General features: G+C 38.1%; 2 protein-coding genes across 2 annotated transcripts in view; both read right to left on the bottom strand.

The window, feature by feature from the left end:
* LOC125039056 (extensin-like) overlaps positions 1-478 on the bottom strand; it is a 1,087-nt gene extending 609 nt beyond the window's left edge. The window contains exon 1 of the mRNA XM_047632775.1: positions 467-478. Within this exon, the coding sequence (XP_047488731.1) occupies positions 467-478 (12 nt within the window). The remainder of the gene's footprint in view (positions 1-466) is intronic.
* A 2,254-nt stretch (positions 479-2,732) lies between these two features.
* Positions 2,733-17,500, bottom strand: part of LOC125039054 — a 25,301-nt gene continuing 10,533 nt past the window's right edge. The window contains exons 4-15 of the mRNA XM_047632774.1: positions 15,183-15,341; positions 11,713-11,913; positions 11,423-11,530; positions 8,860-9,112; positions 8,457-8,614; positions 8,040-8,096; positions 7,815-7,841; positions 6,012-6,230; positions 5,745-5,826; positions 4,586-4,628; positions 3,290-3,374; positions 2,733-2,798 (exon numbers count right to left, since the gene is read on the bottom strand). Coding sequence (XP_047488730.1) covers positions 2,733-2,798; positions 3,290-3,374; positions 4,586-4,628; positions 5,745-5,826; positions 6,012-6,230; positions 7,815-7,841; positions 8,040-8,096; positions 8,457-8,614; positions 8,860-9,112; positions 11,423-11,530; positions 11,713-11,913; positions 15,183-15,341 — 1,458 coding nt within the window. The remainder of the gene's footprint in view (positions 2,799-3,289; positions 3,375-4,585; positions 4,629-5,744; positions 5,827-6,011; positions 6,231-7,814; positions 7,842-8,039; positions 8,097-8,456; positions 8,615-8,859; positions 9,113-11,422; positions 11,531-11,712; positions 11,914-15,182; positions 15,342-17,500) is intronic.

Genomic DNA, 17,500 nt, shown 5'->3' with positions numbered 1-17,500 from the left:
AGTTGCATGTTATTTGAGATAAGGAAAAAAGAAGCAAAAGGCCGATTTGTGCATAATAGTACTTTGTGTTGCCAGGTGCAGAAACAAACGAAAAAATGGTTGTATTATCATATGTATTCTCATTTAGACACATACTTGTGGACGAACACAAACACATGCACATTTATTTATATACAGATATATGCTGAAAATGAGAATAAAATAAGTTAGGAGTAATGAGAAAGAGAAGAAATGTTTTACTAAGCTTGAAACGAGCGGAAAGAGGCAAAGAGAAACATGAAATAACTGCCTTCACTTTCGTATATCAATGTTATATCAACAGGAAATTTACACAAAGAAAAGAACTCTGCTCTTGTTAACCACATAGTATCCCCTATTTCACTTTAGCGTTCACAGCTGTAGATTCTACACTTCGTAAATTTCTTCATAAATTTCAAAACTTTCTTCACACAGGAGGACTTCGTACCTTGAGAGACATGGTTGGTGAGCGTATGATGGTTAGTGGTTAACACATCCCCTTATATATATGGTGTGTGTGTGCGTTTGTGTGTTGTCTCTGCCACAGGCCTTTCTATCATAGCCTCAGGGGATAATTTTCGAGCCCTTGAAATACATCAATATTAGCTAATAGGGTAATAGGTATCGTTTCTGATTGCGATTTTGATATCGCAAGTAGCACATACGGTGCGGTTTTAGGCTGACCTTGTCTCACATACACCCAAAGTTACACACACACACACACATGCATACACATATGTACTGTCACACACACATACACACACACGCACACTCACACACATTCAGAGACACATATGTGTGTATATATACATATATATTATATCATATATATATTATATCATATATACATATACACACACATACACATACATACACGAATACACACACACACACACACACACACACACACACACACACACACACACACACATATATATATATATATATATATATATATATATATATATAAATTCATACATCCCTCGCTCTCTCAATCTATCTACACACACACACACACAAACTCATATATGTGTGTATACACGCACACACAGATACACACTTATATATATTTACACTCACATACATACTTATATATATTTACACACCCACCCACACCCATACCCACACACACGCATACACACACACATATCTCTCTCTCTATATATATAGAGAGAGATAGACAATAAGATAGAAAGATAAATAGATAGACTCACACACATACGTGAATATATATGTACAAATAAATATAAATGAATATATGCACCATTTCACACACACACTTTCACACACATGTATATATGTATATATGTGTATATATATACATGTATATAGATAAATAGATAGATAGACATAGATATATATTTGTATATGTATACATATACATATATATATATATATATATATATATATATATATATTTATGTGTGTGTGTGTGTGTGTGTGTGTGTGTATGTGTACATGTATAGACAGATAAGTAGATAGATATATTGTATATATACATATATGTAACCACACAAACTGTAACTGTTCATACACACTGAAACACACGGAAGAATATACTCTCGAGCCTGCATACATACATAAAAATATATGCAAACCCAATTATCATTCATTAATGTGTTTTTACAAGTATGTATTTGTATATGACATAGTTAATTAGATATATTCATGACTGCTAAGGATATTGGAAATATTCCTAATACAGAAAATATACCATACACGAGCACTGTGGCGATTCACAAATTTCCCGAAGAGCTGGCAACACTGATAAATCAATAACTATAGAGATGAGAAGTAAAAATGGCAATCATTTTGATTAATATTTTGGAAGAAAAAACGCAATGACTGATCTCAGTTGCCAAGTTATTCACTAAAAATCTCATGAGTTGAAATGATTGTATTCAGTCATACTTGAGAATATCTGCATAAAAAGCAGTGCTCTTATTTCATTTGTGGCCTTATCGGTTAATACATTTTTTTTTCTATTTATTTGTTTATTTATTTATTATTATCATTATTATTTTACAAGAGAGAGAGAGAGAGAGAGAGAGATAGATAGATAGAGAGAGAGAGAGAGAAAGAGAGAGATAGATAGATAGAGAGAGAGAGAGAGAGAGATAGATAGATAGATAGATATATAGATAGATAGATAGATAGATAGATAGATAGATAGATAGAGAGAGAGAGAGAGAGAGAGAGAGAGAGAGAGAGAGCATTATCCCATTAATACATCTAACGATCCCCAATACATGATCATGCAAAAAGTGGAGGATATAGTTGAAATATGACTGGCACGATGTCATATGTTTGATAGCATGGACAAAAATCTAATCCAATTTGGTGTTTAAGAGCTCGTTGGTTTGTTTATAATATCCTCTGACCGTCTTTAAGGGTTTGGTCTCAATCAGAGAAAAGAAAGAGGTTTAAACAATTCAGTTAAATAATTGAGGTCACAGAATCTATTTCGTTTTATGTTAAGAGTGATACAGATATAGGTTATTGATTGCTTATTCTGTTTTTGGATTGGGTGTCTATATGTTTGATGTTTGTTTGTTGTCCGTAAAGTTGTCTGTGACTTAGAAATATTTCTTATTTGAATTCAGACATATCTGCGAGTTTTATTTTCGTTTCATGCAGGAAAAAATCAGATTTTTAAAGTCAACGATCTTTATTGTATAAAAATAATTATCTGTCGTTTGACACTCTAGGACATCTTAGGCATAGGTTGGGGGAGGGGGGCCGTAGGCGGGGGGAGCGGGCTTGTAGGCGGGGGGAGCGGGCTTGTAGGCGGGCGTGTGCTCGGGGTACTGAGCTTCGCCCTCGTAGGTGACCTCAGCTACAAGACCGTCGCCATTGTCCACATAGTTGACGATCTGCTTGCGGCCGTCGGGAGGTCGACGGTGTAGCTGCCCTCGGTCTTGTAGCCTTCGCGGGACTCCGAGGCGGCGAAGTTGGCGCCGGAGTAACCGTCGGCGACGCCGTAGTTGTAGTTGTACTTGGGAGGCACCTAGAAATAGAGTGAACGAAAAAGGTTTCTTAGTATTTGTGGAACTTTCATGGAATGTAGTATTTGTAGTTGTACTTTGGGCACCTGAACAAAAGAAAATTTGAAAAGAAATATTTTCTTCAGGATCCATCCATTGTATTTTGACTGCACAGATACTTACATCAGGGTACTCGGGCTCGTAGTGTGCAGGGGCGTGGTAGGCGGGTTCGGGGGCGTGGTAAGGTGCAGGGGCGGGTAGGCGGGTTCGGGGGCGTGGTAAGGTGCAGGGGCGTAGGCGGGAGGAGGAGGGGCGTAGACTGGGGCCTTGTCGCACAGAGCGACGGACAGCCACGCAGGCGAGGACGACGACCTGTCGACAGAGTATCAATAAAGAAATAAATATAAATAATCACTTTCGCTGAAAAAACACGCTAACGTGCAGACAAAGATGAAAAGGAGAACAGCCACAATAAGAAATAAAAGTAAATCGTAACGTTTCGTACGCGTCAAGAGTTCCTCTTCAGGTGGATAAACAACTAAATCCATTTCGATTATTTATCCGTTTGATAGGGATATCTTGAATTCGGAACGTTTTATTTCATGTCTTATCGTCACTTTCTTTTCATTACTCTCTCTGTTTAAAAAAGATATCCCCGCACCACTTTCAGATTCAATGCTATAAACTCAACATTGTGAATTAGTTACTTCTTTTCGTTACACAGGAGCTTTTCGTACCTTGAGAGACATGGTTGGTGAGCGTATGATGGTTAGCGGTTGACACTTCCCCTTATATATACTGTGCGTGCGTTCGTGCGTGGGTTCTGCCGTCGGCCCTTTCACCACGGGGTAATTTTCGAGCCTTGAAATACCTTATTAAAAATCGTTGATTGGAGTATGAATGTCCTTTCTAAAAACGAATTTTGATATTGCCAGTTTATTGTATTTGGGTTGAACTCGGTATAAATATGGGAATTTATTTGGAATTAACGTTCTTTGATATACTAAATGTCAGGATATGAGGGTATTTATCTACTTTAGATGAAAAAGAGTCAAATCAGTAATGATAATACTAATTATATTTATAACGATACTACTACTACTACTACTACTACTACTACTAATGATAATAATAATAATAATAATAATAATTATTATTATTATTATAATAATAACAATGATAGAAATAATAAAAATGCAGATGAAATTACCACAATGAATAATGATGTTTTTTCAAATAAAAAGAAATTTCAATTCTTTTTTTACTGAGTCTGATGAGAACTTGTATTTATGCTTATACACACACATACATCACAAACACACAGACACACACACAGACACACAAACACTCACACACACACATGTATATGTATGTCTGCATGCATGTACTTATATTATAGATGTGTGTGAATATATATATGCATATATATATACATGTGTGTGTGTGTGTGTGTACACACCCATACACATATATATAAAGATATATGTGTATATATACATGCATACACACACACACACACACACACACACTTATATATATGTATATATATACATATATATGTATATATATACATATATACATACCCACAGTGGCTAACACCAACTCCATGATTATATGCCCCAAAGACTGAAGTAAAAGGCCTAGTACTGAGAAATTTTATGAGAAAGGGAGATATTTTGAATATGTAAACACTTTACTCGATTTAATTATAAATACATTTCAAAATCACTATCTTATTTCCCTCTCTGATTGGATGCTCGTCACCCCTCTGCACGCCACTGAGATATACATATTTAAACACACACATATAAACGTGTGTATATATATATATATATATATATATATATATATATATATATATTCATATATATATTTATATATGTACATACACATACACGTGCATGTGTTTATATATACATCTGCATATTTGTATGTGTATATATACACATTTATATGTATATATATATATATATATATATTAACATACATATATATATATATATATATATATATATATATATATGAATTGGAGGAAAGAATGGGTTTGTGTAATGGTGTCATCAAGTGACCGACCGTGACCTCCCTGAAGTTTTGGAAGATTTTGTGAATAAGATTCATTGCGAGTTCTGATGGTCTCCAGAGGAGAAAAGAAAAGGAAAATTTGAGACTTATGTAATTCTTTACGTATGAATTATGCTAATAGAATCGTTTTATGCATCAATTAGGTACCTATTTGACTAATTAGTCACTTTAGGCTTTAATCTTTCATAATAATGCGATATGTAAAGTGCCTTCTAATTACATCTTTCCTCTTTCCCATATAATTTCTTGGTAACAATTTCGTTGTGATCGAATTAGTAATACTAAAGTTTTAGTTTTCAATCTTTACTGTACGTTTCGTTTTTCCGATTCATTCCGACCTAACATTTGTAGCTTTATTGTTTAATTTCTATTTGGTGGATAGAAAAACAAAATCACTTCAAACTATCATGTTTATTTTTGTATAAAAATAGTTATAATTTGATGAATATCTTTGACACTCTAGGACATCTTAAGCGTAGGTGGGGGGAGGGGGGCTGTAGGCGGGGAGAGCGGGCTTGTAAGTAGGCTTGTACTCGGGGTACTGAGCCTCGCCCTCGTAGGTGACCTCAGATACATAACCGTCGCCGTTGTCCTCGTACTTGACGATCTGCTTGCGGCCGTCGGGGAGGTCGACGGTGTAGCTGCCCTCGATCTTGTAGCCGTCGCGGGACTCCGAGGCGGCGAAGTTGGCGCCGGAGTAGCCGTCGGCGACACCATAGTTGTAGTTGTACTTGGGTGGCACCTGAACAATTGACAGGGGAATGAGAAATGTTTCTCAGTATCCACGGAACTTCATATTTTCTTGGCATCAGTATAGTATAAGTGAACTGGAAATGTAGCAACGCAGTGTAATAATGACTGGGTTGATGCAAGCCTCAGTAAAACTGATAACTGGAAAAAAATCTATTTGATTGTATAAATACTTACATCAGGGTATTCGGGCTCGTAGTGTGAAGGGGCGTGGTAAGCGGGTTCGGGGGCGTGGTAAGCGGGTTCGGGGGCGTGGTAAGGTGCAGGGGCGTAGGCAGGGGGAGGAGGGGCGTAGACTGGGGCCTTGTCGCACAGAGCAACGACAGCCACGCAGGCGAGGACGACGACCTGCCGAGAGAGCATCACGTTACTAACGAAGAGAGAAAGGAAGATTACCTGTACATAAAGCGACGAGGTGTTTAATGTGAAGGAACATATATAAAAAATGGATCAACGAATTTACTGCCCATCGATGAACGATGTATCTATATAATCAGTATATGCATAAACGTATATGTATATATATAAGCATGTGTATATAGATATAAGTGTATGTATATATATATATATATTCAGTATGTATGTATATATAATTGTATGTAAGCATACATACACATACACACATATATACATATATATGTATATGTGTGTATAAATACATATAGACACGTCCGTGTGTATGTGTGTGCGCATCTAAATATATGTCACTTAAAGCAACACTACTTCCGTCATTCAAAGCATTTTCCCCGCACCACTTTCACATTCACTGATTTATTTCAACACCGCAAATACTTTCGCATTTTAGACTTCCTTCTATATACAGCAGGATTTCGTACCTTGAGAGACATGGTTAGTGAGTGTATGATGGTTAGTGGTTGACACTTCCCCTTATATACTGTTCGCGGTGTGTGTTCGTACGTAGGTTCTGCTGTAGGCCCTTTCACCGTGGAAATAATTTTCTAGCCCTTGAAATACCATCTTAGGAATTGTCAATGGGATAATGAGTGTCTCCTATAAAGACGCCATCTTTATCTTTATTTGCTTATTTTATCTCTGTATCTATATACAATATGAATATATATATACATATATATATATATATATAAATGCATGAACGCACACACTCACATATGTACACACAAGCACAAATATATATATATATATACACACACACACACACACACACACACACACACACATATATATATATATATATGTATATATATACATACACATACGTATGTATACATGTATATGTGTATATATATGTATATATATCTGTATTTATAGATTTGCATATATACACATACCTACATACATACATATATGTATATATATATATATATATATATATATGTAATGATATATTTCCATATATATATACATGTATATATATTTATGTACATACACACACACACACACACACACACATATATATATATATATATATATATATATGTATTTATATTATACATACATAGGAATATATATGTATGTGTGTGTGTGCGTGTGTTTCCCGTAGGCTGTTCATCTGTCAATTAACTGAGCTTACAATATCTGTTCTATGTGGGTTGATTTTCACAACCACTCATTAAGCATTACTGAATTCCAAGTCTTGCCCTCCCATCCTGATAGATTTGACCTGACATACCCGAAGCTATCCACTTTGTTAACATGAAACCAGAGCTCGCTGGTACAACCACTTTAACCACACTATTTAAAATGTCCACCTGTTTTGTGGTTGATTACCTTACATGACTTTTTTTTTTTACAGTTTTTAGGTACCTTTTTCTATATATTATGTTTCTTCATTTTTTTTTATAACCGTTATTTTTTCTACATAAATTTTGTATCTACTTCAAGCACTAATGATGGCATTTGCATCTCCGAAAAGCCTGTAACAAAGTTTATTTCTCAACAGTTATCGTTTTCCTTTTCCTGACCAGAAACAGATTTCCACAGGACGCTTCTATAACTTACAGTATTCAAATAAAAGGTAAAAATATCCTGGACATGTACAGAAGGATTGAGAATTCCTTTCACACTAAGAAATTGGAAGAAATATATATGGACACACACACACACACACACACACGACGGGTCGGAAAACAGCCCAGCACCCGCTGTTCCGGGGAACAAAAACAAGCGGCTGGCTCTCCCGCCGGGACGAGCGCTCAACTCGCGCTACCCGTCTCACCATCCCACAGAAGTTTCAGTGCGCTCGGCTGGTTTGCGTATAAGCACAACCTCCGTTTTTTCACTCTAAAAACATATGAAAGTTTACAGACTTACTGTAGCCATATAATATGTCATATGAAGGATTTTATTGTCTCATACTGTAGTATATACTCCATTTCAGGAGTGTTCGACCAATGTGAGTAGAACTTCGCAAACCAACCCCCCCCCCCCCCCCCCCGCAATGTGAGTGTGTAAAGTCAATAGTGTGTTTTGGCGAGAGCACAGAGAAGCAGTGGTAAAGTCGATTTTTTTGAAATTGGAAAAAAAAATATATATACATATAAACTATATACAAAACTATTTATAACTACAAAAAAGTAGTTTTAGGCATGGTATGCCTGGAAGCAGGGTGCCGGACATTGGGAAAAGCTGCAGTGGGCACACATGACTCTGGTCTCCTTCCTGCGCCGGTTGTTCCATCCAGCAGAGCGCACATCTCCGACACCTCCGGAATGAGGCGTCGACTGGCATGTGCGCCTGCTGGGGATCCTCCTCAGGTTGGTTCTGAGGAGGGTTCCGCCGGAACGAGCCAAGTCGGCCACCTGTAAATGCAAGAAAAAAGGACATTGTAAATTACATCTTCAAAAATGGACTGTAGAAAGAAAATCACCATAATTTCAAATCAGAACACAAGAATCAAAAAGTCAGATGCTTACCTCGCTGTAGCAATTCCCGAACTAGTTCCGTACGGAACTTCCGCTGAGGCATCATACCGCCGAGGGCCCAGTGGACAGCCAGCGCGTTCATGATGGTCATATCCAGCAGGTAAAAAAATACCTTTTTATACCACTTGACGGGGTTTTTTTCGTGGCTGGATATGACTGCGCCAGCTGACCCGAGAGGTCGACGCCCTTCATGCCGTTGTTGTAACTGACAACGACCTCGGGCTTCGACCTCTCCACCCCTCGGCGGTTGGGAGGCAGGTTAACCACCTTTGATGTTTGGGCAGTGGATAGCATTGTCACAGGACGATTGTCTACCCACTGCAGGCAAAGCATTCCGGTGTTGCTACTCCGGAAGTCGATGTGTCCCCAACTCGCCTGCAGGTCACGTGAAGTACAGGTAAACTATCGCCAAACTACTCTATTGCCAATCCTTCTGCCCCGGAGGGGCCAAATTGCAAATCGAAGATATTGCCAATTCTTGTACCCCGGAAGGGTCCAGAAAGTCACGTGATAGGTCACGTGAGGATTGCGCGGGAAGGTACCAGAAAACCACGTGACAGGTCACGTGAGGTACGCAGCGGAAATGGCGTGAAAATCACGTGATATGTCACGTAGCATGACGTCACTTTCTCTCGCTCTCTCTCTCTCAAACACATACACACACACACACAGACACACACACACACACACACACACAGATACACACAAACACAGTGGAAACGAGCGTCATGGCAGTCTCTCTCTTTTCTTGTTGATGACGTCAGGTCACATGACCTGACGTCATCAGCAAGAATACTCATAAAGTGCAACCTTCCTTGAAGTTACGAGGCACAAAAAAATATTGAAAATCTATAAAATGGTTTCAAAAATGGGAGGTTCCTCGGTCACAGCCCTCCCCGTCACCGTCCGAGTCCACACAGACTTGCACACAGACTTACACACAGACTTGCACACAGGCTGTGGTGCCTCCTTACAGCTGGCAAAACGGCCGTTCGGCCAACACCACCGCCTACAGGGGCCGCCTCTGCCCGCCCGTCAGGGAGGACAACCCCTCCAGGGCCCGACGGCGCAGGGGCCCGACGGCGCAGGGGCCCGCCAGCCTCGCTTCACAACGCTTCGCACATAGACTTGCACACAGACAATTTTTTCAACCTTTTACACATACACGCACATAATTCCCTCTTTTTTACTTTTAGAAAACACACAAACTTTCCAACACATACGCCCGTCAATCAAACAACGAAAAACATGCGGATTTATACAATTCACACAATAACTACATTACACACACACACACACACTCAAAGATGCACGCACAGATTTCCCAACACAAACGACCGAAAACACACAAATACACAGCAGACAAAACATTTATGCAATAAAAAACTTACGTAAACTTTTATACAATTCACACACGCACTTCCGCATGTAAAATTACCGACTTACACACTCACGCATATACACCAACAGTTACGCGCACATATTTCCACAGATACGGACAAAAACACAAGCCGACAAACACAAACACGACGAAGAACAGATACACACATCTATATAAGTACATATATAGTTGCACAAACATAATTATCAATCTAAAGACCTGTATACATAGAAACTAGCTCAATAACAGTAATTCATACAGCCATACAGAAATCACGGCCATGCGCGTCCCCGGCGGGACGGGTTAGAAATGGAGCACGTGTAGTCCCGTCCCCGGCGGGACGGGTCCGCCCGGGGTACGGGACTACGCGTGACCCGGCGTGAACGGGATATGCATACATACAGACATGCACACACACACACACAAATATATAATATATATATGTGTGTGTGTGTGTGTGTTCTTATAAATTCATAATATATATGTATATATATATGTGCATATATATATGTATGTATATGTATATATATATGCGTGTGTGTATATATATGTGCATATATATGTATATATATGTATATAAGTATATATATGCACATATATACTCCTTTACGTATGTGATCGTGTGTGCGTGTGTAGGTATGTGGATATCATATACAATCATATATTGTAATGGATGGTTGTGATGGCTTTCCTTATTTAAGATATTCTTTTCCATTTCCTCTGAGTGTGAGAATCCGGCATTGAGTCCTTTGGATTGCCTGCCAACGGTTTCAGTCTTTTACAGAAAACCGCAGTCGACGCTCGTCATGATAATCGCGGGCTGAACATTTGGTTTCTAATTCCATCGGGAATGCACATTTTTCCTTGATTTCTGTCAAATCTGTCTGTCAGTATGAATAGGACTTATTTGCTGGTATTTCAGTCCTGATATCTATTGTATAATTGATTTTGACTAAATCCTAGAAATGAATATTCTAATTTATTCAAATCAATTTCTAAATATTTACTGTGGGTTTCGTTTTCATTTGGAAGTATGGAAAAATAGCATATACATATATATATATTTTTAAGTAGTCTTTATTTCTTGTATAACAATAAATACAATTTGATGAATATATATCTTAACCCTTTAAGAAATCTTAGGCATAGGTGGGGGGAGGGGGGCCGTAGGCGGGGGGAGCGGGCTTGTAAGCGGGCGTGTGCTCGGGGTACTGAGCCTCGCCCTCGTAGGTGACCTCAGCTACAAGACCGTCGCCGTTGTCCACGTACTTGACGAGCTGCTTGCGGCCGTCGGGGAGGTCGACGGTGTAGCTTCCCTCGGTCTTGTAGCCATCGCGGGACTCAGTGTGGCCGAAGTTGGCGCCGGAATAACCGTCGGCGACGCCGTAGTTGTAGTTGTACTTCGGGGGCACCTGAACAAATGATAGAAGAATGAGGAATGTTTCTCAGAATCCATGGACCTTCATATTTTATTGGCACCAGTATAGTATGAGTGAACTGGAAATGTAGTAATAATGACTGGGTTGATGCAGGCCTCAATAACAATGTCTTCAATGAAGACTGGAAAAAACTATTTGACTGTATAAATACTTACATCAGTGTATTCGGGCTCGTAGTGTGCAGGGGCATGGTAAGCGGGTTCGGGGGCGTGGTAAGGTGCAGGGGCGTGGTAAGCAGGTTCGGGGGCGTGGTAAGGTGCAGGGGCGTGGTAGGCGGGTTCGGGGGCGTGGTAAGGTGCAGGGGCGTGGTAAGGTGCAGGGGCGTAGGCAGGGGGAGGGGGGGCGTAGACTGGGGCCTTGTCACACAGAGCAACGACAGCCACGCAGGCGAGGACGACGACCTGCCGAAAGAGCATCACGTTATCTACAGTTACTAACGAAGAAAGAGAGGAAGATTACCTGTACATAAAGCGACGAGGTGTTTCTTAGGTGAAGGAACAAATAGAAAAAATGGATCAACGAATTTACTGTCCATCGATGAACGGCGTATCTATAAAATCAATATATGCATAAACGTATATGTATATATATAATCTTGTGTATGCATGTATAAATTTGGTATGTATGTGTATATAATTATATGTAAGCATACATTTACATACACATATACACACGTCCGTGTGTATGTGTGTGCGTATCTAAATGTATATCATTTAAAGCAAATCTAAACACTATTGTCGTCATTCAAAGATTTTTTTCCGCACCACTTTCATATTCACTGATTAATTTCAACACTGCAAATACTTTCGCATTTTAGACTTCCTTCTATATACAGCAGGATTTCGTACCTTGAGAGACATGGTTAGTGAGTGTATGATGGTTAGTGGTTGACAACTCCTCTTATATACTGTTCGCAGTGTGTATTCGTACGTAGGTTCTGCTGTAGGCCCATTCACCGTGGGAATAATTTTCTTGCCCTTGAAATACCATCGTAGGAATTGTCAATGGGATAATGAGTGCCTCTTATAAAGACGCCATCTTTATCTTTATTTGCTTATTTTGTTTTATTTTTAAGCAATTGTAGTTGAAAAGTTGAAACTACTTTATAACTATGGTTTCATTTGTAAATGATAATCTTGCTGTGGATTTCTTTTTATATTACCAATGTTGTATATACCATATATGATTTCACTTAATTGATTATGTCAGCATAAATTAGTGTTTATCTGCTTCAGAAAATTACGATGATTACGTAAGCAAATTAATATCTACTAATTTTATCTCTGTATCTATATACAATTTGAATATATATAAACATGTATTTATATGTATGTTTACATATATATGTGTATGTATAAATATGTGTGTGTTTGTGTACATATCCGAGTATGTGCGTTCATGCTTTTATGAATATATATATACATATATACATATACATATATACATAAATGCATGAACGCACATACTCGGATATGTACACAAATACATAAATATATATACATACACATATATATGTATACATACATATATATACATGTATATATATATATATGTGTGTGTTTGTGTGTGTGTGTGTGTGTGTATTCATATATTTGCATATATATACACACATACATATATATAAATATATATATATATATATATATATATATATATATATATATATATATTTATATATTTTCATATACATACATTTAAATATACATATATACACATATATATGTATGTATTTATACATATATACATACATACATAAGGATATATATGTATATATATATATGTGTGTGTGTGTGTGTGTGTGTGTGTATTTGTGTGCATATGTGTTTCCCTACAGGAAACTAACATTCACTAGCCTCGGATTTCATTTCCTTAGATACAAACTTCATAGTTACAAAATTAAGGGCCTGAAAATACTTATTGAATGAGCTTACAATATCTGCTTTATGTGGGCCAATTTCCACAACCACTCATTAAGCATTACTGAATTCCAAGTCTTGCCCTCCCATCCTGATAGATTTGACCTGACATAGCCGTAGCTCTCCACTTTGTTAACATGAAACCAGAGGTCACTGGTACATCCACTTTAAGCACACTGTTTATCATGTCTACCTTTTATATGGTTGGTTACCCCTGTGGGAATAATTTTCTAGCCCTTGAAATACCTTCTTAGTAATTGTCAATAGGATAATGAGCTTCTGGTATAAAGATGTTTGTTTTTATCTTTATTTTTATTCATGCATTTATCTATTTTTTCATTTTTGTTTTCGTTTTAAACAATTGTATTTGAAGTTAAAATCAGTGTATAACTATGGTTTTATTTGTAAGTGATAACTTTGCTGTATATTTTTTTTATTACCAATATCATCTATTATTTTACATATGGGTATATGTCAGGATATAAATGGGTGTTTATCTTCTTCAGAAAAAATGGAAGTAACTACGTGAGCTCATAGATATCAATTAATTATATCTATATCTATACCCAAACATATGTATATACATAAATGGATGAACACAGATTCGCATGGGCACATGCACACACACACACACACACACACACACATATATATACATATGTATGTGTGTGTGTATACAAACATACATATATATACATATATATGTATATATACACTTACATATATGTATACACATATATGTGTGTATATATATGTACATATATATGTATGTATTCCAGACCTTGCCCTCCCTGATTTGGCATGACCATAGCCCAAGCTCTCCACATCATTAACGTGAAACCAGAGCTCAATGGTACAACTACCTCAACCACCCTATTTACCATGTGTACAACCATCCATGGATTGAGATTTTTTTTTCGCTAAAAGAAAAAAAGGAAGAAAAACGATCCACACACGCACACAGACACACACACACACACAAACATACATGTATGTGTATGTTAGTATATGCTCACGAATGTACATCTTCCACTGTCAATATTTATGTGACTAATTCACTTGTATTTCAGTCTTGATTTCTTCTTATAATTCATATTGATTAAATCCAAGAAATTAGTTTTCTAATTTATTCTAATGAATTTCTGAATCTTCATTGTATTTAGTTTTCATTGGAAGTAGGAAAAAATAATATATATATTTTTTTCAAACTAGTCTTTATTTCTTATATGAAAATAAATACAATTTGATAAATATATCTCTATCACTTTAAGACATCTTAGGCATAGGTGGGGGGAGGGGGGCCGTAGGCGGAGGGAGCGGGCTTGTAGGAGGGTGTGTGCTCGGGGTACTGAGCCTCGCCCTCGTAGGTGACCTCAGCAATAAGACCGTCGCCGTTGTCCACGTAGTTGACGATCTGCTTGCGGCCGTCGGGGAGGTCGACGGTGTAGCTGCCCTCGGTCTTGTAGCCGTCGCGGGACTCAGTGTGGCCGAAGTTGGCGCCGGAGTAACCGTCGGCGACACCGTAGTTGTAGTTGTACTTGGGTGGCACCTGGACAGATGACAAGGGAATGAAATATGCTTCTCAGTAAGTATCCATGGATCTCTCCACTGAATCAATATAGTTATAGTATATGTCAACAATGATGGTTGAATAAATTATTTTTGGTTGTATAGATACATACATCAGGGTATTCGGGCTCGTAGTGCGCAGGGGCGTGGTAGGCGGGTTCAGGGGCGTGGTAAGGTGCAGGGGCGTAGGCGGGTTCGGGGGCGTGGTAAGGTGCAGGGGCGTAGGCGGGAGGAGGAGGGGCGTAGACTGGAGCCTTGTCGCACAGAGCGACGACAGCCACGCAGGCGAGGACGACGACCTGCCGACAGAGTTTGACGTTATCTAAAGTACTAACGAAGAAGGAAGGGAAGATTATCCGTGCATAATTGGACGAGCTGTTTATAAGGTACAGGGGAAAAAAAAAAAATATTGAATGAATGAATGAATTGTCCTTCGATGTACGGTGTATATACACAATCAATATATGCATACATGTATATGTTTGTATGTATATGTAGTTATTTATAAAGAATAGTGTATATAAATATGTATGTATATGAATATGTGTATATACATACACGCGTATTTATACACATATATGTATACATTCATATATATGTATATATATATATATATATATATATATATATATATGCATGTATATGTACACACACACACACACATATATATACACATATACATACACATACACATACATGTACATACATACATATATGTATGTGTGTACGTGTCTAAATATATATCATTTAAAGTAACCTAAGCACTATTCTCGTCATTCTAAAAGATTTCCTCCGCACCACTTTCACATTCACCGATAAATGTCAACACCACAAATACTTTCGCATGTTAAAGACTTCCTTCCGATATACATGAGGATTTCGTACCTTGAGAGACATGGTTAGTGAGCGTATGATGGTTAGTGGTGGACGCTTCCCTTTATATACTGTGAGCGATGAGTGTTCGTATGTGCGTTCTGCTGAAGGCCCTTTCACCTTGGGAATAATTTTCTAGCCCTTGAAATACCATCTTTCTAATCATCTGTAGGATAATGAGTGTTTCCTCTAAAGACGTTTATTTTTTTATCCTTATTTTTATATATACATAAATCTATTTGTTTACTTTTGTTTCCTTTTCATCTTTATCTTTAGTTTTACATTTATTTGTTTATATTGTATTTCTTTTTATCAGTTATATTTTAAGCTAAGTATAAGTTAAAACCTATCTATAACTATTGATATTATTTGTAGGTAATTGTCTTGCTGTGGATTTTCTTTTATATATATTTTTTTTATATATTTCCAATATCGTATACATCATATATCCCTCGTATCATGCCAATATTAGCAATGGAGACCTCTTTGACTATTTGCAGCGCCATATTTATGCTTTACTCTGAGGGACTATCAAGTTCCGAAACTTCGAGATTAGTTATTTCGAAGCCAACCGAGTCGATTGTGGATCCAACGACGACAGGCAACTGGATCCACGAGAGACAAGACTAGACGTGGGCACCCTATGCGCACGACGGAGGAAGATGATCAAGTAAATGTCATTCAAACTACAATTCAATGTGCTCTGTGAAAGACAAATAAGAAGCTTGCACTGAAGTGCATGAATATCATGAGTTAATGAAAACAATTTGATACTCAGTGACAACACCCTTTACTGGGTTCGAAAAGGAGGCGTGGTAGGTAGTTACTTGCCATGTCCCCTTACTGTGAGACATTTTCTTCTCAGTTATTTACTCTCATTATTATCATTTTTTAACAATCCATAACTACTACAAGGGATGTGAACCCCATTTGCTCTGCTGGCTACAGCACGCAGACCGTCAGAAATCGTTGGGCAGTTGGTGTGGATGCACAGCAGCGGAGTCGGGGAGCAGACGAATGTCGGGCTCGGCAGATTTACGGGGTATACATAAGTAGAAATCCAGGACGGGATGTTTCTACTATTGGTGAGGGTCATGTTCTTCACCGAGCCGGAGCCATTTTATCTCGTCCAAATTAACAGCCCTATCCACACGAGCAGTGTCGAAACGGCGTGATTTCGCCACATCCACCCAAATCGCCAGATCTCAGTCTCACTGAGAATGGGCAGCCATGAGCAGAGATCATACCCGCAATCGTCATATCGTCGTTGCCCAAGCAATGACGGCATGGGAGCGATTGCTAGTTAACGGCGGCGTCAGGGGCATTCATGTCACGTATTCTTGCCAGCGTTCGCCAAGATGGTGGCTGTAACACGAATATTAATAGTATTGTGTACTTTAAAACCCTAAATTTTTCATATGTAGCTAATGGAACAAAAATTTAGAAAAAGGAACTATTCTAGGGACATTTTAAGCTATAACCAGATCTATATGTAATTGATTAATATAAAAAAGTAATTAATAGAAAAAAAGTATAATGTAGGGGCCCTTGGAGGGGGGTGACAAATGCCCCCCCGCCCCCTTCT

Source organism: Penaeus chinensis, chromosome 26 (assembly GCF_019202785.1).
Source record: "Penaeus chinensis breed Huanghai No. 1 chromosome 26, ASM1920278v2, whole genome shotgun sequence".
In the NCBI taxonomy this organism is placed as follows: Eukaryota; Metazoa; Arthropoda; class Malacostraca; order Decapoda; family Penaeidae; genus Penaeus; species Penaeus chinensis.
Note: the sequence above shows the minus strand (reverse complement) of the source record. Positions and strands in the feature narration are given on the sequence as shown.